The 25,291-nt window shown below is 40.3% G+C and overlaps 1 protein-coding gene and 2 non-coding genes across 3 annotated transcripts; all 3 read right to left on the bottom strand.

Moving 5' to 3' along the window:
- Positions 1–873: 873 nt before the first annotated feature.
- Positions 874–1,562, bottom strand: LOC148548670 (uncharacterized). The gene is made up of 2 exons (XM_088495648.1): positions 1,274–1,562; positions 874–1,079 (listed from the first exon to the last, which is right to left on the bottom strand). The coding sequence occupies exons 1-2, from the start codon at positions 1,560–1,562 to the stop codon at positions 874–876; spliced, it is 495 nt and encodes a 164-aa protein (XP_088351774.1).
- A 3,526-nt stretch (positions 1,563–5,088) lies between these two features.
- LOC148548669 (small nucleolar RNA R71) lies at positions 5,089–5,192 on the bottom strand. The gene has a single exon (XR_015897311.1). It is a non-coding gene; the product is annotated as a small nucleolar RNA R71 (small nucleolar RNA).
- A 3,622-nt stretch (positions 5,193–8,814) lies between these two features.
- On the bottom strand, positions 8,815–8,922 carry LOC148548668 (small nucleolar RNA R71). Its single transcript, XR_015897265.1, has one exon. It is a non-coding gene; the product is annotated as a small nucleolar RNA R71 (small nucleolar RNA).
- Between the last annotated feature and the right edge of the window lie 16,369 nt (positions 8,923–25,291).

Here is a 25,291-nt window from a genome sequence, read left to right as displayed (position 1 = left end):
GATCAATGAGTGCATTGATTGAGGAAGAGATGAGAATGAACATGATCCGGAGGATTGCAATATCTCTTGATCCCAATGTTCATTTTATTTTTAGTTCTTACATTTACTTTTCTTGTCATTTTACTTTTCTGCACTTTATTGCTTTCTTTACTTTTTTGTCAATTTACATTTCCTTGTTACTTATCACTCCATTAGGATTCGTCTAACTAGGATAATCAATTAACCATTGATTGCTTAATCCGTTAATCTCTGTGGGATTCGACCTCACTCTATTGTGAGTTTTACTTGACGACAATTCGGTACACTTGCCGAAGGGAGATTTGTTGAGAGACAAGTTTTCCGTGCATCACGCCCACGCTTACGCGTGGGTCGCAGTTATGCCGCTGGCACAAAATGGGCATATAGTGGTCATAACTCTCTGGTTTTTGTACCAGAGAGTCCGAAATTCGCAATCGATGCATACGCGTCTCCCACACATACGCGTGGGTTGTAGGCACAACTCTCTGGTTTTTGTACCAGGAGTTGTGTAACCGCGCCGACGCGTACGCGTATAGCATGCTTGCGTGTGGATGACCCCTTTTTTTTTCAATACACATGAGGAGGAGCAATTATAGCGCAAATTGGTAGCAATACATGCTAAAAAGTTCAAAAGCATCCAAAACTTCATAGAACACTCAACCTTAAGTATTTCTTCAACATCTCAATTCAACCAAACCACTATCAATGAACTCCTCATGAGCAATTCAACAATAATTTAAACAAAACAAGCATACTTGAGCAAACTCACAAAATCAAGTTGGACGATCATACCATGGTGGGGTGTCTCCCACCTAGCACTTTTCTTAAACGTCCTTAAGTTGGACGGTCATGAGCTCAAATCTCTTCGCCTTTGGGTGCATCCTCAAGAAGAAACACCTCAAACTCTTTGTTGCTTTTCATCTTCTCTCCATGGTAAAGCTTTAGACGATGACCATTAACCTTGAGAATTGTGGGGCTTGAACGGTGACTCAAATGGAAGACACCATATGGCTCAGCTTTCTCCACCCTATAAGGTCCTTCCCATCTTGATCTTAACATGCCTGTCATTAACCTCAATCTTGAGTTATAGAGGAGGACTAGGTCCCCAGCCCTAAACTCTCTCCTTTTGATGTTTCTATCATGCACCGCTTTCATCCTCTCTTTGTAGAGCCTTGAATTCTCATAGGCTTCCAACCGAAGACACTCAAGCTCCACCAACTGTAACTTCCTTTTGATTCCGCCCCCCCCCCCAAACCTGACTTGTATTCTTTTACGGCCCAATAAGCCTTATGCTCTATTTCCAATGAAAGATGGCAAGCCTTCCCATAGACCAACCAAAACAGGCTCATTCCAATCGGCATCTTATAAGCCGTCCGGTAGGCCCAAAGCGCATCTCCGAGCTTAGAACTCCAATTCCTCCTATGAGGCTTTACAATCTTTTTCAATATGTGCTTGATTTCCTGATTGGAGACTTCGGCTTGGCCATTTGTTTGGAGGTGATATGCTGTGGCCACTTTGTGAAAATGAGAGTTTTGATCAACCATGTCATCCTTTTGTTGCAAAAATGAGAGTCTTGATCACTCACGATTGCTCGTGGTGATCCAAAACGGCAAATAATGTTATTCTGAACAAAAGAAAGAAACACATTAGCATCATCAGTTCGAGTGGGGATCACCTCCACCCCCTTGGAAACATAATCAACAGCTTGCAGAATATATATAAAACCATTAGAGTTTGGAAAGGAGCCCATGAAGTCAATACCCCAAACATAAAAAATTTCGCAAAAAAACATAGTTTGTTAGGGTATCTCATTCTTCTTGGAAATATTTCCAAACCTAAGGCATTATGGACAAGAACTACAAAAGAGGGATGTATCGTTGAAAAGTGTAGGCCACCAAAATCCGCAATCCAAGACCTTTCTAACCATTCTCTAAGGACCAAAATGGCCACCACCATCAGAAGAGTGGCAAGTGATGCCAGGGCATTTTGGCCAGTTTCACTGACCTTTTTCTTTACTCTTTTAGGATAGTTTCCTGCATTTTCTTAGTAAATAAGCAAGTTTTAGGTAAATAGACACTTACATCTTGATTCAAGCAAATATTGTGAACTTTACATGATATCATGAGAATTATGCATGAATTGAATGATAATATGGATGGTGCATGATCTCATGACTTGAAACAAAGCTTTGATGCACCTTATTTGTTTGATTTCAGGACAAAGGAAGCAAAGAAGAGCCACGTTAGGAGCCACGTTAGTCTCACTAATGTGACCACTAACATGGAAAGGGAGCAAGCTTGCAACATTAGTGGTAAAGTTACCACCAATTACGCCCTCGAATGACATCATAACCCACGTTAGTTGAACGTGGGAACTAACGTGGAAGAAAGGGGAGCTCCAACGTTAGTGGTGAAAGTGAACACCACTAACCCCACACTAAGTCACGTTAAGAGCTATGTTAATCCAATTAACGTGGACTCTAACGTGGAGTAAAGAAGAGGTCGCAAGCGTTAGTGACACTCACCTTTGTCACTAACGCCAGGCCAAGCTTAGATTGCCTACATTAGTGGTCACGTTAAGACCACTAACGTGAAAAGTAACGTAGAGCAATGAATAATAGGCCAACGTTAGTGACACTCACCTTTGTCACTAATGTTGGAGATGGCAAGCATACCCACGTTAGTGGCCACGTTAGTTACACTAACATGGAGAAATAACATGGGAAAAAGGGGCACTTTGAAACGTTAGTGACAAAGGTGAATGTCAGTAATGCTCTCGAAGCTTGAGCATGCCCACGTTAAGGGCCACGTTAGTTACACTAACGTGGACCATTAACGTGGAAGAAAGGGACAAAGAGTAACGTTATTGGTAAAGGTGAGTGCCAATAATGTTTGCGAAGGGCTAAGAGGCCACGTTAGTGGTTACGTTAGTACCACTAACGTTGAAGTTAACGTGGATGAACTAGTTTGGAATGTTAGTGACAAAGTTATCGTCACTAACGCTCTCGAACCCAAATTTACACTTAACATTAATGCCACTAACGTCCTAACTAACTTCCCATCATCCTTAACTCACACTTTCTTTGCAAGCAAAGCTGAGCCCACTAGAGACTGTAACTGCTTCAACTGAAGATCAAGGGCCCATATCCAAGACTTGAAGAGCTAACTAGAAGATCTGAAGAGTAGTATATATAGGGAGAGTTTTGAATTGAAAAGGGATTCAGGACTTGAGAACTACACTCTGTATTTTTACTTTCTCTGCAACTTCTAGTTTATATTTTGAGAATGTACTTTTCATTTTTTCTTTCCATTTCCAGAGTTATGAACAACTAAATCCCTTTTCATTGGGTTAGGGCGCTCTGTTGTAATTTGATGGATCAATAATAGTTTTCATTATTCTTCCTCTTTCTTTTCTCTTGATTTTACTAGAAAGCTTTTGTTCTTCATCCATTTGGTTAGCTATCTTGGAAGAGAATCTCTCCATAATTGGATCTCCTCAGAACCATGGAAGAGGAATGAGGAGATCATGCTAGAAATGCTTTCTCATGCTGGACCAAATTAGGGTTTGGATGGATATAGTGACATATAATCCTACCAACACTTTGACTTGGGAATGCATGTGGTATAATCAGTGACCAAACTTTATCTCTTCCCATGAGAAATTAAATCAAGGAATTGGGCAATTGTTCAAGCTTAGATAGATTGGAATTGGAATTGGAATTGCCAAGGAATTGGAATCCAATCACATAAGATTGCCAAGGAGATCAATGAATGCATTGATTGAGGAAGAGATGAGAATGAACTTGATCTGGAGAATGCAACATCTCCTAAGCCCAATGAATCCCCTATTTTTGATCTTACCCATTCTCTTTATCTTCTGCCATTTACTTTTATGCTCATCTCCCCATATCCCCATTTAAGATTTTGCAATTTACTTTCCACCATTTACATTCTGCCATTTATTTCCAGCATTTACACTTTCTGTTATTTACTTTCCCAGCATTTAATTTCCTGCAATTCCTCAACTCAATTTCTGCTTAGCTCAACTAGAACATTCCTCTAATTAAAGTTGCTTGACCAATCAATCCCTGTGGGATTCGACCTCACTCTATTATGAGTTTTTACTTGACGACAATTCGGTATACTTGCCGAGGGAAATTTGTTGAGAGACAAGTTTCCGTGCATCAAGTTTATGGCGCCGTTGTCGGGGATTGATTTTGTATCGACAATGATTAAATTGGAGGATAACTAGATTGAGCAATTTTCTTTTGTTTTGTTTAATTCCATCTGATTAATTTACTTTCAGTTTTAATTATTTTTGTCCCTTTTTCCCCTACCTGTTTGTTGTATTTTCTTCATTGTTTACAATTCAGTTCACTAACCCACTAACTGTTTGATATATTGCACCACTCACACTAATAGTCATTCTAACAAGAGTATTTTCTTTATTCGTCTTCTTCTTGCTTTTTGCTTTGTTGGTTGTATGACAGGTAGAAGAAGCGGAGCTTCAACTTCCTTTGATTCTGAACATGAGAGGACCTTCCTTAGATTAAGGAGGGAAGCAAGAGGAAAGAGAGTCGTTGGTGATGAGGAAGAGGAAGAGTATTTTCAACCAAATATGGAGGAGAATATGGAGAACCATCATGAAGAAGAAGCTTACAACCATGCCAGAGAAGGCCCAGTAAATCATGATGGGCAAAAGAGAAGAGTTCTAGGTTCTTACATCAATCCAAACCCAGGAAACTATGGAAGTAGCATCCAAAAGCCAACCATACATGCCAATAACTTTGAACTAAAACCCCAGCTCATCACCTTAGTCCAGAACAACTGTGCATTCGGAGGGAGTGCCCAAGAAGACCCCAATCAACATCTCACCACCTTCTTAAGGATATGTGATACTATGAAGTCTAATGGTGTTCATCCTGACACTTATAAGCTGCTTCTATTTCCCTTCTCACTCAAGGATAAAGCATCCAAATGGCTGGAATCCTTCCTGAAGGAGAGCTTAACAACCTGGGAAGATGTGGTAAACAAATTCTTGACGAGATTTTATCCTCCTCAAAGAATCAACAGGTTGAGAGCTGAGGTACAAACCTTCAGACAACAAGATGGTGAAACTCTCTATGAAGCATGGGAGAGGTTTAAGGACTTAACAAGAAGGTGCCCGCCAGACATGTTCAATGAATGGGTGCAGTTACACATTTTCTATGAGGGTCTTTCTTATGAATCAAAGAAGGCAGTAGACCACTCATCAGGGAGATCTCTGAACAAGAAGAAAACCATTGAAGAAGCCATAGATGTCATCAAGACTGTAGCTGAGAATGACTATTTCTATGCTTATGAAAGGGGCAATACTAGAGGAGTAATGCAGCTAAACAACATGGATGCGCTACTGGCTCAAAACAAGATGATCACTAAGCAGCTAGCTGACCTCACCAAGAAGATGGAAAGAAACCAAGAAGTCACCACTTCATCAGCAGCTCAAGAAGGAGTGAATACAGAGGAAGAGGGTGACTGGGAACAAGCCAACTATATTGGGAACTCACCCAGGCAGGCCCAGGACCCATACTCCAGAACTTATAATCCTAGTTGGAAGAACCACCCAAACTTCAGGTAGGGAAATCAACAAGATCAAGGCCAAGATCAGAGACGTCACAACCCCAACCAAAATGCAACTCACCAACATTCCACATAGAGATCATATCAGCACCCATCCAACAATACCACCTAACATCCATATCAAAACCAAAATGGCCCTTCTCACCCCTCTAATCTCAACCCACCATCACCATCCGAAGATATGCTCTCAAGGATTGAGACTCTACTTGAAGGCATATGCAAGGAAATCCAAGACAACAAAGTGTTCAAGGAGGAGGTGCGAGCTGATGAGCGGATAATTTATACGCTTTTTGGCATTGTTTTTACATAGTTTTCAGTATAATTTAGTAAGTTTTTAGTATATTTTTATTAGTTTTTAATTAAAATTCACATTTCTGGACTTTACTATGAGTTTGTGTTTATTTCTGTGATTTCAGGTAATTTCTGGCTGAAATTGAGGGACTTTAGCAAAAATCATATTCAGAGGTTGAAGAAGGACTGCAGATGCTGCTGGATTCTGACCACCCTGCACTCAAAGTAGATTTTCTGGAGCTACAGAAATCCAAATGGCGCGCTCTCAATTGCGTTGGAAACTAGATATCCAGGGCTTTCCAGCAATATATAATAGTCCTTATTTTTTCCGAGTTTAGAGGACGCAAACTGGCGTTCAACGCCAGTTCTATGCTGCATTCTGGAGTTAAACGCCAGAAACAGGTTGCAAAGTGGAGTTAAACGCCAGAAACAGGTTACAAACTGGCGTTCAACTCCAAGAGAAGTCTCTACAAGTGTAAAGCTCAATGCTCAGCCCAAGCACACACCAAGTGGGCCTCGGAAGTGGATTTCTGCATCATTTACTCATTTCTGTAAACCCTAGTAACTAGTTTAGCATAAATAGGACTTTTTACTATTGTAATTACATCTTTGGATTATTTTTTGATCCTTTGATTGTTTTGGGGGCTGGCCATTCGGCCATGCTTGGACCTTATCACTTATGTATTTTCAACGGTAGAGTTTCTACACTCCATAGATTAAGGTGTAGTGCTCTGCTGTTCCTCCTGAATTAATACAAAGTACTACTGTTTTTCTATTCAATTCAAGCTTATTCCTTCTCTAAGATATCCATTCGCACCCAAGAACATGATGAATGTGATGATTATGTGACGCTCATCATCATTTTCACCTATGAACGCGTGCCTGACAAACACTTTCGTTCTACATGCAAACAAGCTAGAATGAGTATCTCTTAGATATCTAATACAGAGGACCGAGTCCGAGATATTAGAATCTTCGTGGTATAAGTTAGAACCTATGGACGGCCATTCTTGAGATCCGGAAAGTCTAAACCTTGTCTGTGGTATTCCAAGTAGGATCTGGGAAGGGATGGCTGTGACGAGCTTCAAACTCGCGAGTGCTGGGCGTAGTGACAGACGCAAAAGGATAGTAAATCCTATTCCAGTATGATCGAGAACCGACAGATGATTAGCCATGCAGTGACAGGGCATTGGACCATTTTCACAGAGAGGATGGGATGTAGCCATTAACAACGGTGATGCCCTACATAAAGCTTGCCATGGAAAGGAGTAGGAATGATTGGATGAAGACAGCAGGAAAGCAGAGGTTCAGAGGAACGAAAGGCATCTCTATACGCTTATCTGAAATTCTTACCAATGAATTACATAAGTATCTCTATCCTAGTTTATATTTCAATTATGTTTTGATTATCAAATCTCCATAACTATCTGAATCCGCCTGACTGAGATTTACAAGGTGAACATAGCTTGCTTCAAGCCGACAATCTCCGTGGGATCGACCCTTACTCACGTAAGGTTTATTACTTGGACGACCCAGTGCATTTGCTGGCTAGTTGTGCAGAATTGTGACAAAGTGTGATTCACGTTTGAGAGCACCAAGCCATTGGCGCCATTGTTGAAGATCACGATTTCGCGCACCAAGTTTTTGGCGCCGTTGCCGGGGATTGTTCGAGTTTGGACAACTGATGGTTCATCTTGTTGCTCAGATTAGGTAATTTTATTTTAATTTAAGCTTTTTATTTCTTATTTTCGAAAAATACAAAAAAAATTTCTTCTTTTTCGTTTTTCCAAAATAATTTTCGAAAAATCCAAAAAAAAATTTAATAAAATCATAAAATCAAAAATAATTTTGTGTTTCTTATTTGAGTCTTGTGTCAATTTTTAAGTTTGGTGTCAATTGCATCCTTTTATTTTTCTTAAAAATTTTTCGAAAACACATGCATTGAGTTTCTTTCTTGTTCTTCATGATCTTCAAGTTGTTCTTGATAAGTCTTCTTGTTTGATCTTTAAAATTTCTTGTTTTGTGTCTTTTCTTGTTTTTCATATACATTCTTGAATTCTTAGTGTCTAAATATCAAAAATTTCTAAGTTTGGTGTCTTGCATATTTTTTTTTATTAAAATTTTTTCAAAAATTACATACTTGATGTTCATCATGATCTTCAAAGTGTTCTTGGTGTTCATCTTTGCATTCAAAGTGTTCTTGCATAGTTCTTTTGTTTTGATCCAAAATTTTTATGTCTTGAGTCTTTTTGATGTTTTTCTCTTTCCTTATTAAAATTCAAAAATAAAAAAAAAATATCTTTTCCTTATTTTACTCCTAATTTTCGAAAGTTGCATTGAATTAGTCAAAGATTTTCAAAATCATATCTTTTTTTTTAGTCAAGAAAAATTTTCAATTTAAAATTTCTATCTTTTTCAAACCTTTTTCAAAAATCAAATCTTTTTCATTTTTCTTTCATAATTTTCGAAAATTCCAAAATGATTTTCAAAAATCTTTTTCTTATTTCTATTTCATATTTTCAAAATTAATGTTAACAATTAATGTGATTGATTCAAAAATCTTTAAGTTTGTTACTTGCCTAGTAAGAAAGGTTCAATCTTTAAACTCTAGAATCATATCTTTTTAGTTTCTAGTTAGTCAATGCCCAGGTTTCATGGCTTACCTGCTCAGGAGCCTATCAAGCACCTCAGGGATTTTCAAACAGCCTGTTCTACTGTTAGGCATCATGGTGCAAATGAAACTTCAATCCTGCTAACCGCCTTCCCATTTTCTCTTGAGGGAAAGGCGAGGGAGTGGTACTACACTCAACCTGAAGTGACCATTACTAACTGGGATACGCTCAGGAGAGAATTCTTGGAAAAATACTTTCCAGCTGATGTTACAGATAGACTAAGAAAAGAGATCTCTTGCATTATTCAAGGCGAATCGGAGACTCTTTATGAGTATTGGGAGCGCTTTAAGAATCTTCTGGACGCATGCCCCCATCACATGATTGACAAGTTGGTGTTGATCAGCTACTTCACTTAAGGCATGAAGCCTCGGCATAAGACCACATTAGATGGTGCAAGTAATGGTTCCTTGAAAAAGTACAAGACTGCAGATGAAGTGTGGCAACTAATATGTGACCTAGCTGAGTCTACTCAGAATCACAGGCACAGGAACAACCGCCCCAAGGCTGTTGCACAGGTCTCCTCTAGCAGTGAAACTACTGCTTTCACACAAGCTGTATGTGAGATGACCAACCTACTGAAGCAGATACAGCTGAATCAACAACAACCTCAGCCTCCCTCACCACAACAAAGTCAACAGTTGGTTCCTCAAAGAGTATGTGGAATATGTGCTGATTATACTCATTACACTGATGAGTGTCCGCAGCTCCAACAAGAAAACAACACCGTGGCAGCTACTCATAATTTCTATGACCACTTGAATCAAGGATACAATCAACAAGGCAGCAATTACAACCAAGGTGGAAACCACAATCAAAGATGGCAAGACAACTCCAACCAGGGGTGGAGAGAAAATTCCAACCAGGGATGGAGAGATAACTACAATAGAGGAGCCAGAGACAACAATGGAAATCAGAGGTGAAACAACAACAATAGACAGCAGAATCAAAACCAGCCTTATAGAGCACCTCACCAAAGGCAATCCCAAGCGCTTCAGAACAACCAATAGCAGGTCCCTTAAATCACTTACCCATCTTCCTCTCTTAATGGCGAGTTGCTTCACTCTCTTGCACAAAGACAAACGACCATGGAAAACACACTTACTGGTCTGACTTCTGCTATACAAGCTCTCGTCTCTCAGATGGGATCGTCGAGTACCTCCAACACTCAACCTTCAAGCTCTAGTACAATTCTTTCTCAACCTATACCCAACCCTAAGGGTGGCATCAATGCCATCACTTTGAGGTCTGAAATCACACTACAAGAGAGGAATCATCAGGAGCCAAGCTCAGAGGAAAACATACAAGTTAAAGGCATTATGGAGGCAGATGATGCTGAAAAAGAGGGTGTAGTACAAGACTTGGTTGAAGAAGAAGCAGCTCAACCAAGGAATGGAGCACCAAGGGACGCAGAAGCTGCAAGTGGCACCATTCCTATCCCATTTTCACACCTTGCTAGGAAGTCCAGAAAGCATATGGAACTAGACCCTAAAATGGTAGAAATATTCAAAAAGGTTGAGGTAATCATTCTACTTTTTGATGCCATTCAGTAGGTACCTAAATATGCTAAATTTCTAAAGGATTTGTGCATGCATAAAGATAAATTATAGAATTTAGAAACTATTCCTCTAGGTAGTTCCATTTCTGCATTAGTGGGTGATATACCTGAAAAATGCAGTAACCTAGGTCCATGCATGATTACTATTACTATAGATGGTGTGAAATTTCCTGACTGTATGTGTGATTTAGGAGCGTCTATATATGATGCTTTGAGGCTCCCTCCCTTAAAAAAGTCAGTAGCTTGTTTTGTTTTAGCAGATAAAAGCATTATCTCTATGGTTGGAATTGCTAAGGACGTGCTGGTGAGCATTAAGGGGCTCACATTTCCTATTGACTTCTATATTTTGGAAATGCCCCCTAATGACTCAGGAAGACCATCATCCATCCTGCTTGGAAGGCCATTCCTGAAGACTTCAAAATTCAAGCTGGATGCCTTCTCAGGAACTTATTCTTTTGAGATAGATGGCAGAGCAATGAGCTTCAATCTGGATGAAGCTATGAAGCATCCTCCTGAAGATCATTCCATCTTCCAATGCGACATCATTGATGAGACAGTAGCTGTAGCTCACCAGGAGGAAGTAGAAGAGAGGCACATGGAGCAAGATGCAAGTGTGGGGACACCCCCCGGACAAGATGAAGACACGTTACAACCATCACTGGCTCTAGATGATCAAGTGCCTAGCCATAAACCGAAATTGGGATTAAAGCCCCTTCTACCCCACCTTAAGTATGCTTACCTTGAGGATAATTAGAAGCTCCCAGTTATCATTACAAGGGAACTCACTTCCCAACAGGAGGAGCAACTGCTTAGTGTGTTGAGAAGACACAAGAAATCAATTGGGTGGAGCTTAGCGGATATAGTAGGCATCAGCCCTCAAGTTTGTGAGCACAGAATATTTTTAGAAGAGGGAGTAAGGCCTATCCATCAACCCCAAAGAAGACTGAACCCCACCATCTTAGAAGTTGTCAAGAAAGAAGTGACCAGGCTACTTGAAGCAGATATCATCTACCCCATCTCAGACAGTGAATGGTCAGCCCAGTGCAAGTGGTGCCCAAGAAGTCTGGAGTCACAACAGTAAAGAATGAGCATGGAGAGCTCCTGACAACTAGAGTGCAGAATTCATGGAGTGTTTGCATTGATTACAGGCATCTCAACCAAGCTACTCGCAAGGATCATTATCCCTTGCCATTTATTGACCAGATGCTTGATCGCCTGTCAGGTAAATCACATTACTGCTTTTTAGATGGTTATACAGGCTATTTTCAAATTCATATAGCTCCTGAAGATCAGGAGAAGACTACTTTTACATGTCCCTTTGGAACATATGCATACAAAAGGATGCCTTTTGGCTTATGTAATGCACCAGCTACTTTCCAAAGATGCATGATGAGTATCTTCTCAGATCTTATTGAGAACTGTATGGAAGTTTTCATAGATGATTTCAGCGTATATGGTGATTCATTTAGCCTTTGCTTGGATAGTTTAGCTAGAGTATTAGAGAGGTGTGTTAGTTCAAACCTTGTTTTAAATTTTGAAAAATGTCACTTTTTGGTAAAACAAGGTATTGTACTAGGACATGTAGTTTCTAATACTGGTATTTCTGTAGATCCAGCAAAGGTAGATGTCATTTCTAGTTTGCCTTACCCCTCCTCCGTGAGGAAAGTCTGTTCGTTCCTTGGCCATGCAGGATTATACAGGAGATTTATCAAGGACTTCAGTAAGGTAGCATTGCCTTTATCCAGACTACTGCAGAAAGATGTTGAGTTCGAATTGAGTAAGGATTGCATGAATGTATTTGATCAGCTGAAGATCGCCTTAACTCAAGCTTCGATTGTGAGAGGACCAGACTGGAGCCAGCCATTTGAGATTATGTGTGATGCCCCCAACCATGCAGTAGGAGCGGCACTAGCTCAGCGCGAAGGTAAGGATCCATTCGTAATTGCTTATGCTTCTAAGACCTTAGACGCTGCTCAGTCTAATTATACCACCACTGAAAAAGAGCTTCTGGCTATTTTTTTGCTCTGGATAAATTCTGAGCCTATTTACTTGGTACTAAGGTGGTAGTATACTCAGACCATGCAGCTCTAAAATATTTATTAGCTAAAAAGGAGTCCAAACCAAGGTTAATACGTTGGATACTGTTGCTACAAGAATTTGATTTAGAAATTAAGGATAGGAGTGGTGTTCACACCCTGGGTCGAGATGTCCGACCCAGGATGATCAACGACAAAGCGACCGACCTGTCCAAGTCTGGAATCCCCGATCTCTTCTTAGAAGAGGTCGGCCAAATAAAGGAATTCGACCCAAATCCAAAGGCTACCCAGGCCTAGAAGGATAAAGGTGGTTCCTTTAAAGATAAAGATGACTTCAATCAAATATAAGATAATATAACTGTCTTATCTCCAGAAAGGTCATTTCATACTATTATAAATACACTGGAGCACCCAAGTATAACTCATACTCTGATTCTACTAAAAACCTGCTTAATACCCTTGCTAACTTAAGCATCAGAGTCCCTTGCAGGTACCACCACCCTCCGGTGACGAAGGATCAGCACCACCACCAAGTCCAACAAGTTAGACACAGCGGCTCCGGCCACCATCAACAAGTCAGACACAACAGCTCTAACCAGTACAGAAGATCTCGTTCGAGATTGACCTACAGTTTCAGGTAACCCTCAGAACATTGGCGCCATTGCCGGGGACCTGGAAGTCATCCCATCATCATGGCGGACAACCTTGACAACAACCACAATTCTGATTTAGAGAACAGAACACCACACAAGAACGCAGAGGTCATAATAGACGATACCTCTCAACCAAACAAAGACAAAAATTCACCAAACACGGGAGCCATGGAGGCACTTCAGGATCGCCTAAGACAACTCGAAAAAGAAGTCGAGTATCAACGGGAAGCCGAGAGAGACCTACGAAGGGAAGCTAGGCGACGCCGCGAGTTAGAGGACAAGCTCCTAAAGCTCGAAGCCGATCTCAAGGCTCGATCCGGTCACGAAGACAGCTCCCGTAAGGACCAAGACCCATTCACCAAAGAGATCATGAAGACCAAAATCCCGAAGTGTAACGACCCAATTTTCAATATGTCTAGATCATACCGGAAACTGAACGCTACCAATTTGTCTTCCTAATTATTATCTATTATTTATCTTATGAGCCTGATTCGTTGTTAAAAGCGTGGTTAATTGGCGAGGTATATATATTTTTTTTAAAATGTTTGGATTAATAGACGGAATCATTCATAATCAACTTACAACTGATAACAGATAAAACAGTTATAAGCAACCACACATAAATACATCACAAGTAGCTAGCAACATTTAGTGATCCAGCCTTTGTTAGAGTATAGACCTTTAGTTAGAACACCCCTAGATATAGCTAGATAATAACGATATACATATACATACATACAACATCCCAGGTCCTGACCTGTTCAAGAGGTCCCTAAGCTGGCACCTAGGCTAGCCTAGACTATATATTCACCTAGTCCCTCTAAACTTCTAAAGCGAGGGAAAGTACGTTCTAGGTCTTCAAAACTCAAGTCAGGTGGAACGTCATCAAAAGGTAGAACATCATCTGCTACTCTTCTGCACGATCAGACATTGCCACAGGACGTCTCTCTGGTACCTCATGAAGTAGCCACACAACAGGAGTCTCGTACACAGGATTTAGATTAAAGTTCACGTACAAACGGGGTGCAGACATCGGCTGGTCTCACAGTATATACATATAAACAGAGAACAATATTCACCCTAGACTCAGAAGACTATATAGAGCGGAATCTTCTTTGCAGAACCATCATCAACGAACTACGGTAAGGTACTCTTACTTCCATCTGAAGGGGGAAGGGAGAGAGAAGGGGTAAGAACTGGGGAGTTCTTAGTAGGGTCGGGGTTATTAATTACATTCATTTATTCGATTCCGATTAGCAGATGGATATTAGAATACAGTAAAGTAGTAAACAGTAGTTAAGAATAGATAGGAAAATAGAAAACAAACACAAACAGAAGAAAACAAGGAAATAAAGCACAGACATAGCACTCAAGCAGACAAACATAAAGAAATCGTTCACACACAAGAAGGAAAGCAACAGAGAATGATGCGCAGACAATAATGATGCATGTCTAGCCCTAGTACAGGCCATGAGCTCATGTGTCGGTTAGCACCTGCATTCCCGACATTTATCCGGTCACGAGTTCACGATTTCCTGGATACAATTTTTCTTTCAAATAAATGCGCATATAATTATTAGCAGCTCTATGGAGACAGCCTCTGCTTTCTACTCGCAGGAAATATATACTCTTGGGAACGGAAAATTACTCTTGGGTTGCCTCAGGGCAACAAATAAATAAACAAACATCTCTTGGGTTGCATTAAGCAACAAACAAATAAATAATATCTCTTGGGTTGCATTAAGCAACAAATAACTTTTCAATAAGCCTTCTGCTCTTAGTCTATTTACCCTGCTCTGATTTCTCTGTTTAACATGTGTATTTAAAGCTTATATAAATTTCGGTATGAATAGTTAGCCTGTCCCAAGTCTAGGTTGATTAAGTCTATACTGAAACAGTTTAACTTTTCATATAATACTTAACCCTAGTCGTAACTCAAGGACTAACTATGTTGCCCTAGTTTGTTCGCTAGTCTCTGTCTGTTTTTCTGTCATTAAAACTTTACAGACTTTTCTTTGGTTTTTATCTTTTCTTCAACTTTTTATCTTTTATTTATCTTTACCTCACTAATATGTTCTTACCACTTCCTAAGTGTTTTATGAAGGTAATTATGAGATTCTGCGCTTAAAGTTGTCTTTCTAAAGCTTTTACAGAAAACTGCCTTTTCTGTAATATTTTATTATTTTTATTAAAATATTATTTTTTAATTAAATATTATTATTTAATATTTTATTATTTTATCATTAATTTTTGAAAATTAACTTACCTTTTACTTTTAACCTTTAAAATTCACTTTTTACCACCCGTAACTTTTAATATTTCTACTTTTACCACCCTAACTTTCAGAAATTACCAAATAACCCCTTAAACACCAAAAATTTTACTTCCTTGCCCTTTTAAGGATCTAAAGCTTGTTCTTCATCACACTCAAAGTGTTCTTCATGTTCTTCATGTTCTTCATAAATTCTTCAGATTCTTTCTCTGTTTTTACCCGTTTTTCAGTCTTTTCAGCAACTGATTTTTACTATAATTCATAATAAATTAGCAGCCACTAAAACCCCATATTTTCTACATGATTTTAATTAAAATTTAACCTCAATTTAAGCCTAGAGTTTCGTTTTTCCAGCTGCCCCAAGAACATGAACTTTAAAGCTTGAATTTCATCAAATTTCATCAAAATTTCACCAAATTTTCACCAAGAATCAATCATATATGCAACCAATTTTTAGCACAGCCAAATCATACAACATTTACACAACTCAAACACAAATAATCAAGATTAATTTCGTGACACCCTACCTAGTTTTGCTACTCCTAATTCAGTTAGACTTTCAGGTGATCCTTAAGCACTTTTCCCTCCTAAATCACATCAAGAACAACTTTAAATCCAAAAACTCTCAACTAACCAAATCTCACTAAGCATGTTAGGAAGTGATTTAATTTCTAACCTTAGAATTTCTGGAAAGTCACGTTTCTTGGCCCTCAAGTCAAGTTAAGCATGATTCCTAAGGTAGAACATCAAGAAAACACATGTTTAAGTATGTTTCCTTGAAACTGAATCAAAAGAGAGATGGTGCACCCAACTCACCTTGATTCCAGCCTTGGTAAGTCATATGATCATGTAGAGAAAGAAGAGAGGATCATTTTGGTCGGATTGGAATTTTGATTTGAGTTTTAGTTCAGCAGAAATCAAGCTTTGAAGATTTGGAACTAAGAACTTTTCTCTCTTTTTCTCTCTTCCTATTTTCAGACACAAAGTGAAAATGAGCCAGCCTTGGGGGTTTTGGGGGTGTAGGGTGAGTTATGATTGGTTGGCTTGGAGGTGGATTAAAATAATATTAAAATATCTCAGGTGTATAACTACTAAAACTAGATGTATCGGAACACTCGTAAAAACATCTCTAAAAATTATTTTCTGAGCTACTAGCATAAATGACACTAGTAACATATTTATTATGAGAATAAAACATGTATGATGAAGCCTTAGCATCGCTAAAGTCATCAGAGAGTGCTGGTGCTAAGCTGCACCAGTAAACCGTAAACCCGGTTAAACCGATTTTCTGTTTTTAACTAAAATAGACCAGGTAACCTTATAATATTATTCAAGCATTTTATAATACTAATATAATGATAATATTATACTATTATCTCTCTTCTCTCATAAATCGAATCCAGTTTGTCAAACTGAGACTATTTACGAAAAACCGAATCAAAACTCCTAACCGATACGGTTCAAAAAATATGTTCTTCGTGACCGCGTTATCGAGCTTGCCTCGGAAAAGGTTCTAACTTAAAGATAACATAATGACAATGAGGATTGAGATACTTGATGATATATCAAAGGTTCTCCCCTTACTGATCCTTCGAAGAAATTCGTACTTTCAGAAAAGATCTCGCGTACTCGAAAACTGGGTTGTTACACGAAGGACTTCAAACCTCCCGACATGACTCTCTATGATGGCACAGCAGATCCCAGCCATCACCTCAGTAATTTCAGAAGTAGAATGTACCTCACTGACGCCTCAGATGCGGTCCGCTGCAAAGCATTCCCGACTACCTTAACAAAGATAAAAATTAAATGGTTCAACAATCTGCCCCCTAGGTCCATCTCAAGCTTTGACGACTTTGCCAAGAAGTTTCTGGCCAGATTCTCCATCTAGAAAGACAAAACGAAGCACGCCCCAAGTCTACTAGGGATCAAGCAAGGAGATTGGGAAAGTCTCCATAGCTACATGGAAAGATTCAACAAAGCATGCCTGGATATACAAAGTCTGCCAATAGAAGCAGCCATTATGGGTCTCATCAATGGCTTACGAAAGGGTCCTTTTAGTCACTCAATATCGAAAAAACATCCTACATCCCTAAATGAAGTGCAAGAATGAGCAGAGAAATACATCAACATGGAGGAAAACTCTTGACTAGGGGAGACCTCAAAGTTCTGATTCTCCTACTCATCCCGAGATAAGGACAAAGAGTCCAAGAAAAAAGAAGATCAACATGGAAAAAAGATCAAGAAATACCATAATTACACCCCTCTTCGGGTATCTCTTGTAGATGTTTATCGAGAAGTATGCCATATTGAAAAGATACCTCCACCTCGCCCACTCAAAAGCAAGAAAGGTAGTGGAAATCGGATTGAATACTGTGAATACCACCGAATCTATGAAAATTCCACCAACGAGTATTTCAACTTGAAAAATGTCACAGAAAAACTGGTAAGAGAAGGAAAACTAGATCGGTACTTAGCCAGCAGAGCAGATGAGCCAAGAAAAAGAAGAAGGGACGAAGACGTCGGACGAACTGAACGACCACCTCATACCCCGGAGAGACATGTCCACATGATACACGGAGGATTTGCGGGAGGAGGAATCTCCAAATCATCTCGTAAAAGACATCTTAAAGAGGTATATCATGTCGAGGGAGGAGAAGGAGCACCCGACCTCCCTACTATCACTTTTACTAAAGAAGACGCAGCTGGCATCGTCTCGGGACACGACGATCCCATGGTCATCACTATCATATTGGCCAACGCTAATCTGCATGCACACTGGTAGACCAGGGAAGCTCGGCTGACATCTTGTTCAAAACCGCCTTCGACAAACTCGGCCTAGAAGAAAAAGAACTCAGAGCATATCCGAACAGCTTATTCGGGCTGGGAGACACTCCAATCCAACCACTTGGATATATCTCACTGCACACAACCTTTGGAAAAGGAAACCGGTCAAGGACACTCAACTTAGACTATATCGTGGTCGACGTGAGTTTAACCTACAACGCCCTGATAGGTCGGACAACGCTAAATCAGCTCGGCATAGTAGTCTCGACCCCACATCTGTGCATGAAGTTCCCAACTACAGAAGGGCTGGCTACGATAAAAGGAGACCAGAGAACAGCGCGCCACTATTACAGTGAAAGTCTGAACCTCAAAGGCAAAGGAGAAGAAATCTACACCATCGAACTCGGAGGAATTCAAAGGCGGGAAGAACGTCGTCCACAATCTGAAGGTGAGATAGAAAAAGTCCAGATTGGAGATGTCCCAGATAAAACAACCAACATTGGTACAATCCTAAATGGAAACATAAAGGAGTACCTCATACAGTTCTTTAGAGAAAATGTCGACCTCTTCGCATGGAAGGCCGCAGACATGCCAGGCATAGACCCCAAACTAATATGCCACAAGCTGGCAGTATACCCAGGATCTCGGCCAATACAGCAGAGACATAGAAAGCTCGAGCCAAAACGATCCCAAGCTGTGGAAGAGCAGGTACAAGCTCTACTGGAGGCATGATTCATAAGGGAAGTCAAGTACCCATTATGGCTAGCTAATGTCGTCTTGGTGAAAAAATCAAATGGGAAGTGGTGGATGTGCACCGACTACACCGATCTCAATAAAGCCTGCCCAAAAGATCCTTATCCACTCCCAAGTATCGACGCTCTGGTAGATGCCTCCTCTGGATAGAAATACCTCTCATTTATGGACGCCTATTCGGGATATAACCAAATCCCAATGCACCCACTTGATCAAGAAAAAACCTCATTCTTAACCCCAAAAGCAAACTACTGCTACGTAGTCATGCCATTCGGACTCAAAAATGCAGGAGCCACCTATCAAAGATTAATGAATAAAGTCTTCGCAGACCACATCGGGAAAGTCATGGAAGTCTACGTGGACGACATGTTAGTAAAGACACAAAATGAGGAGTCATTACTGTCTGACCTCACCCCAAGTATTCGACACTATAAAAAGGCATGGCATGCGACTTAACCCTGTAAAATGCACCTTCGTAGTAAAAGCTGGCAAATTCTTGGGTTTTATGCTCACACAAAGAGGAATCGAGGCAAACCCGGATAAATGCCGGGCTATACTCGACATGAAGAGTCTGACCTGTGTCAAAGAGGTACAACAACTCAATGGAAGATTGGCAGCCTTATCCAGATTTCTAGCTGGATCAGCAATAAGATCTCTCCCCTTCTACGCCACTCTAAGGAAGGGAAAGAGGTTTGAATGGACAACGGAGTGCGAGCAGGCCTTCTAGGATTTCAAAAGGTTCTTGGGTCAACCACCTATTCTAACTCGACCACGGGAAGGAGATCCACTTGTATTGTACCTCGCAGTAGGTAATCGGGCAGTAGCCTCAGCACTAGTCCGAGAGGACAACAATGGGCAACAACCTATATACTTCATCAGCAAAGCACTACAAGGGTCCTAGCTAAACTAACAAAAAATAGAAAAATTTTCCTATGCTCCCATACTAATATCTCGACGACTTCTCCCATATTTCCAAGCCTACATCATCAGGGTTCGGACCAACCAACCCATAAAAGACATTCTGCAGAAGACAGACTTAGTAGGAAGAATCTTACAATGGGCAGTCGAGTTGTCCGAATTCGACCATCAATATGATGTTTGGACAGCCATCAAATCACAGTATCTGGCCGACTTCATTGCAGAATTTACGGACACCCCAGAAATCCCTACAGAATGGAATCTCTACGTAGACAGTTCCTCAAACAAAATCGGAAGTGGCACAGGCATAATAATAGAAAGCGATCACGGAACCCAAATCAAACTTTCCCTCAAATTCGGGTTCCCTGCTTCAAATAACCAGGCCGAGTATGAGGCACTACTAGCTGGTTTGAAGCTAGCTAAGGAGGTTGGAGCTCAAAAGCTTATCATCTTCAGCGACTCACAAGTAGTCACCTCACAAATACCAGGGAGATACCAAGCCAAGGATCCCACCATAAAAAAGTACTTGGACAAAACAAGGGAACAGCTCGGACAACTCAGGGAATATAAGGTCCATCACATACCTCGGGAACAGAATGCTCGAGCTGATGCACTCTCAAAACTAGCCAGTACCAAACCAGGAGGCAACAATAGAAGCCTCATCCAAGAGATGCTGCAGAACCCGTCAATCTCGAAAGAAGAAAAGGTGCTAGCCATAACAGGCCTGGATCAAGGATGGATGACCCCCATAATTAACTACCTCAAAACAGAAACACTCCCTACAGATAAGAAGGAGGCAAAGAGGTTAAAACGGGAAGCACAATACTACACCATCATAAACAATACTCTATACAAGAAAGGGATTTCAACACCACTATTAAAATACGTGCCGACTTCCAGCACAAAGGAAGTCTTAGAAGAAGTACACAGTGAAATTTGTGGCAACTATCTCGGAGCACAAGCTCTCAGCAAAAAGGTACTCCGGGCCGGATTCTATTGGACAACCTTACAAAAAGAAGCAATGGAATTCGTGAAGACATGTCCACCATGTCAGAAGCATGCTAATTTTCATATCACCCCACCATAGGAGCTCATCAGCATAACTTCACCCTGGCCATTTGCAAAATGGGGACTCGACCTCCTTGGGCCATTCCCTCATCGTCGGAGTAGACTATTTTACAAAACGGATTGAGGCAGAACCCCTAGCCAACGCCACTGCTCAAAGAAGTCAAAAATTCTTATATAGAAACATTATCACAAGGTTTGGCGTCCCATACTCCATCACCACAGATAATGGCACTCAATTCACAGACACAGGCTTCAAAAAATTGGTGACCGATGATGGGTTGGAAACAGATTTCCAACACCTAAAACTCACCGGCAAGTGTATCGGGTCGCATCAAGTAATAATAACTCACATGATGAGGTCGATCCCACAGGGATTGAAGGATTGAGCAATTTTAGTTAGGTGGTTGATTTAGTCAAGCGAACAAGTGTTAATTTGAGTGATTTGTATCCAACTGAAGCTAAATTGCATGAAATTTAAAGGGAGATGGATAATTGATGAGAATTTAAAGTGCAGAAAAATTAAGAGAGCTGAATCTTAAAGTGCAAGTAATGTAAATTGTAGAAACTTAGATTGCAAGAAACGTAAATAACTGAAACTTAAAGTGCAATAAATGTAAATGGCATGAATCATAAAAGGATTTGGGAACTGGGATTACAGAAATTTAAACAAGCAGAAGTAAATGCCAATTAACAGAGAAGTAGAAGATGAATTGAGATGCAGCAGATCTAAACAAGAGAAGATGAATTGAGAAACCAAACAGAAAGCAAAAAGTAGCTTAATTGTAATAACTAAAGGGAAGTTGAAGATCTCAGGGGTGGAGGAGACTAGAAAACAAGTCTAGATCTCTAGTCCTTCCTTGATCCAACAAAGAACAATTGCAAAAGAAGTAGAAACAATTACAGAAGAAGTAGAAAATGAAAGCAGTAAGGAGAACTTGGATCCAAATCACAATTCCTTGAATCATGCAGACAAATAAACAGAGAGAGATCTCAAGGTGAGATTGAAATAGAATTTCTTCAATTCTCCACCTAAGATCCAAAACAAAGAGTAAAAAGTAATTGCAGAAGCAAGAACAAGGAAGAAGAGAGATCAATTCTCCTTCCCAATTCCCCAAAATATAACTCAGAGCTCTAAAGCGAAAATTCCAAAGAAAGTAAAAGTGTAAAATTCTAAATGAAGGCAAAAAAGTCTTTTTTTCTAAATCAAACTAGCTTCTATTTATACACTTCCTATTTTTGGATTTCGTAATTTGGGTGGGCTTCTAAATTTGGTGAAGAATTGAATTAAATTGGATTTTTGTTGAATTTCCTAGCCCATGGGTGTTGCTCCTAGGGCTAGGCTCGGTTCTTGCAACAGCTTTGGTTCCCTGGTCTCGTCAAACGCGCACCAAGCCTTGTCAGTGTTGCACACTCCCTAGCGCTTGGTTCTTGGCAAGAGCTGAGCGCTTCTTGCTTGAGGAATGGGGTCCCTGCTTCGAGTCCTTGGTGAGGCATTTGAGTGCCCAAATTTTGTGAAGGAAAACAAGGCTAGCGCATGCCTTGAGTGGGAGCTCCTTGGTTCGAAACCTGGAGAGTTCAAACAAGCCAATTTTGGCTTGTTTTTCTTGCAAAGTAGCGCTACACCCTTCCCCCTTAGCCTTGGGTTCGAATCTCATGGCATGCATTAGCAAACTCTTTTTCCTTGATTTTTCTTGAGGCATGCCCGATAAAGCTCTTGGCAAGAGCTGAGTTTTGAAACTTTGCCTTGCTCCCTCCTTTGCTTGTAGTGCTCGGTTCCCATGAAGAGCCTAGCTTTCCCCCTTTCCCCTTGTAGGCTCTTGCTCCTTTGCTTTCTTGGCCTTGAATGAAGCTCTTGTGGAGAGCTTTGAGCTCTTTGAGAGAGCTTTGTGACTTCTCTCATTGTTAAGCCACGCTTTCATTATTTCTTTCTTTTCTTCACCTACAAATAATCAAAACAACCAATCAAAGTATCACCAAATTCACAAGGTTTAAAATTCATTCAAAAACTAATTAATTTTAGCTTAAACCTCATGACTTTGTGTCAATTAAAGGGTGGTTGATTGATTCAACAAAACCATGCAATTCCTCTCCAAATTACTTACTTACAATGCAAGAAAATGTATAAAACCTAATGAAACAAGTGAAAAATGCTTGCAAAGATAGCATATGATGACTTGTCATCAGCCGACTTGAAAATAAAGCACCAATTCACATCCGTAGAACATCCCCAGGCCAATGGACAGGCAGAAGCTGCCAATAAAGTTATATTAGCCGGGTTAAAATGGAGATTACAGGATGCAAAGAGAGCCTGGGCTGAAGAGCTCCCACAAGTCCTATGGGCATATCGGACAACTCCACACTCCACCACAAAGGAATCACCTTTCCGATTAGCTTACGGAATGGAGGCAATGATCCCAGTGGAGGTTGAAGAAGGATCACCCAGAGTAATTCACTACAATGAAGAGGCCAATTCCCTACTTCAAAAGGAGGAACTTGACCTACTTCCAAAAATTCGAGAAAGAGCTCAGATCAAGGAAGATTAAAACACAGAGGCAATCAAAGGAGGCCAGAAAACAAGATTCCAACATCCTGAAGGATGCTAAAGCAAATAACCGACAAGCATATTGCAACAAAACAAGGTTGTTATAATAAAACAGACTCAAGAGGCCGCTTGAAGCCAACCTCAAGAGGCTTATAAAACTACCTTTGATTTTTCAAAATAAAGTTGCTGAAAAAGCAACTAAAAGTATCCAGAAGTCAGAACCACAAACTACAAAATAAAAAGAGTTCAAAGCCCACATGCCGGGCTATATACAAAACATCAGAAATAATTATAGAGGACCCATAGACTTCCCAGTAACAGCATCCTGGGGTGAAGGAGGACGATTCTGAAGGGGTACCACATCTACCGTCCCATCATCCCAGTTCAGAATCTGGACGTCAGGATCAGACTGAGGTTGACTGACTTTAGCTGCTGGAGTTGAGGAAGGTAGGGCAACAGAGACTTTGGCAGAAGCTGTAGAAGGAGGGTCAACATCATCATCATCAGGGTCATCAGGGACAATCTTATCATCTTTCACGATGTTATCCAAGCTAAAAAGAGTAAGGTCAAGCTCGGGCGCAAGAACTCGAACTTGATCCCTCAAATTCTCATAAGCAGCATTTACGCTGCCCACAAGATGACCTTGAAGCTCGGCATAGTCAGCTCGGACAGCCTCCAAACTGTAACGACCCAATTTTTAGTAAGCCTAGGACATACCAGAAACTGAGTGCTACCAATTTGTCATCCTAATTATTATCTATCATTTATTATATGAGCCTGATTCGTTGTTAAAAGCGTAGTTAGTTTGCGAGGTACTTTTTTTTTCTTTGAAAATGTTTGAATTAATAAACAGAATCATTCATAATCAATTTACAAATAATAACAGATAAAATAGTTATAAACAACCACACATAAATACATCACAAGTAGTTGACAACATTCGGTGATTCAGCCTTTATTAGAATATAGACTGTTAGTTAGAACACCCATAGATATAGCTAAATAATATCTATATACATATATATACATACAACATCCCAGGTCCTGACCTATTGGTGCACGAAATTGTGATCTCAGGCAACGGCGCCAGAAACTCTGTACGCACGTCTTAATAAATCGTTTTTCATTCACAACTTCGATACAACTAACCAGCAAGTGCACTAGGTCGTCCAAGTAATAAACCTTACGTGAGTAAGGGTCGATCCCACGGGGATTGTCGGCTTGAAGCAAGCTATGGTCACCTTGTAAATCTCAGTCAGGCGGATATCAAATAGTTATGGAATTTTCGAATATTAATAATAAATAGAAAATAAGGATAGAAATACTTATGGAATTCATGGGTTAGAATTTCAGATAAGCGTATAGAGATGCATTCGTTCCTCTGAACCTCTGCTTTCCTGCTGTCTTCATCCAATCAATCTTACTCCTTTCCATGGCTGGCTTTATGTAAGGACATCACCGTTGTCAATGGCTACTTTTTATCCTCTCTAGAAAATGGTCCGATGCGCTGTCACTGCATGGCTAATCGTCTGGAGGCATCACCCTTGTCAATGGCTGCATCCCATCCTCTTGGGAAAATGGTCCAAATGCTCTGTCACAGCATGGCTAATCATCTGAGGTTCTCGATCATACTGGAATAGGATTCACCTTCCTTTTGCGTCTGTCACTACGCCCAGCACTCGCGAGTTTGAAGTTCGTCACAGTCATTCAATCCCAGAGTCCTACTCGGAATACCACAGACAAGGTTTAGACTTTCCGGACTCTCATGAATGCCGCCATCAATCTAGCTTATACCACGAAGATTCTGATTAAGAGATCCAAGAGATACTCATTCAATCTAAAGTAGAACGGAAGTGGTTGTCAGGCACGCGTTCATAGGGAATGATGATGATTGTCATGTTCATCACATTCAGGTTGAAGTGCGAATGAATATCTTAGAAGCGGAATAAGTTGAATTGAATAGAAAAACAGTAGTACTTTGCATTAATCTTTGAGGAACAGCAGAAATCCACACCTTAATCTATGGAGTGCAGAAACTCTACCGTATGAAAATACATAAGTGATAATGGTTCAGGCATGGCCGAATGGCCAGCCCTCATGAAAGTCTAAGA

This window comes from Arachis ipaensis, chromosome B8 (assembly GCF_059453495.1).
Source record: "Arachis ipaensis isolate K30076 ecotype BB chromosome B8, ASM5945349v1, whole genome shotgun sequence".
Classification (NCBI taxonomy): domain Eukaryota; kingdom Viridiplantae; phylum Streptophyta; class Magnoliopsida; order Fabales; family Fabaceae; genus Arachis; species Arachis ipaensis.
This window is presented reverse-complemented; position numbering and strand designations above follow the sequence as displayed.

Excerpts from the sequence above, each read along its gene's own strand:
- LOC148548670 (XM_088495648.1), bottom strand. The coding sequence starts at position 1,562 with ATGGTTGATCAAAACTCTCATTTTCACAAAGTGGCCACAGCATATCAC. Across the intron at positions 1,080-1,273 it reads CGTAAAAGAATACAAGTCAG|GCATGTTAAGATCAAGATGG; the intron begins GTTTGGGGGGGG and ends GGTTAATGACAG.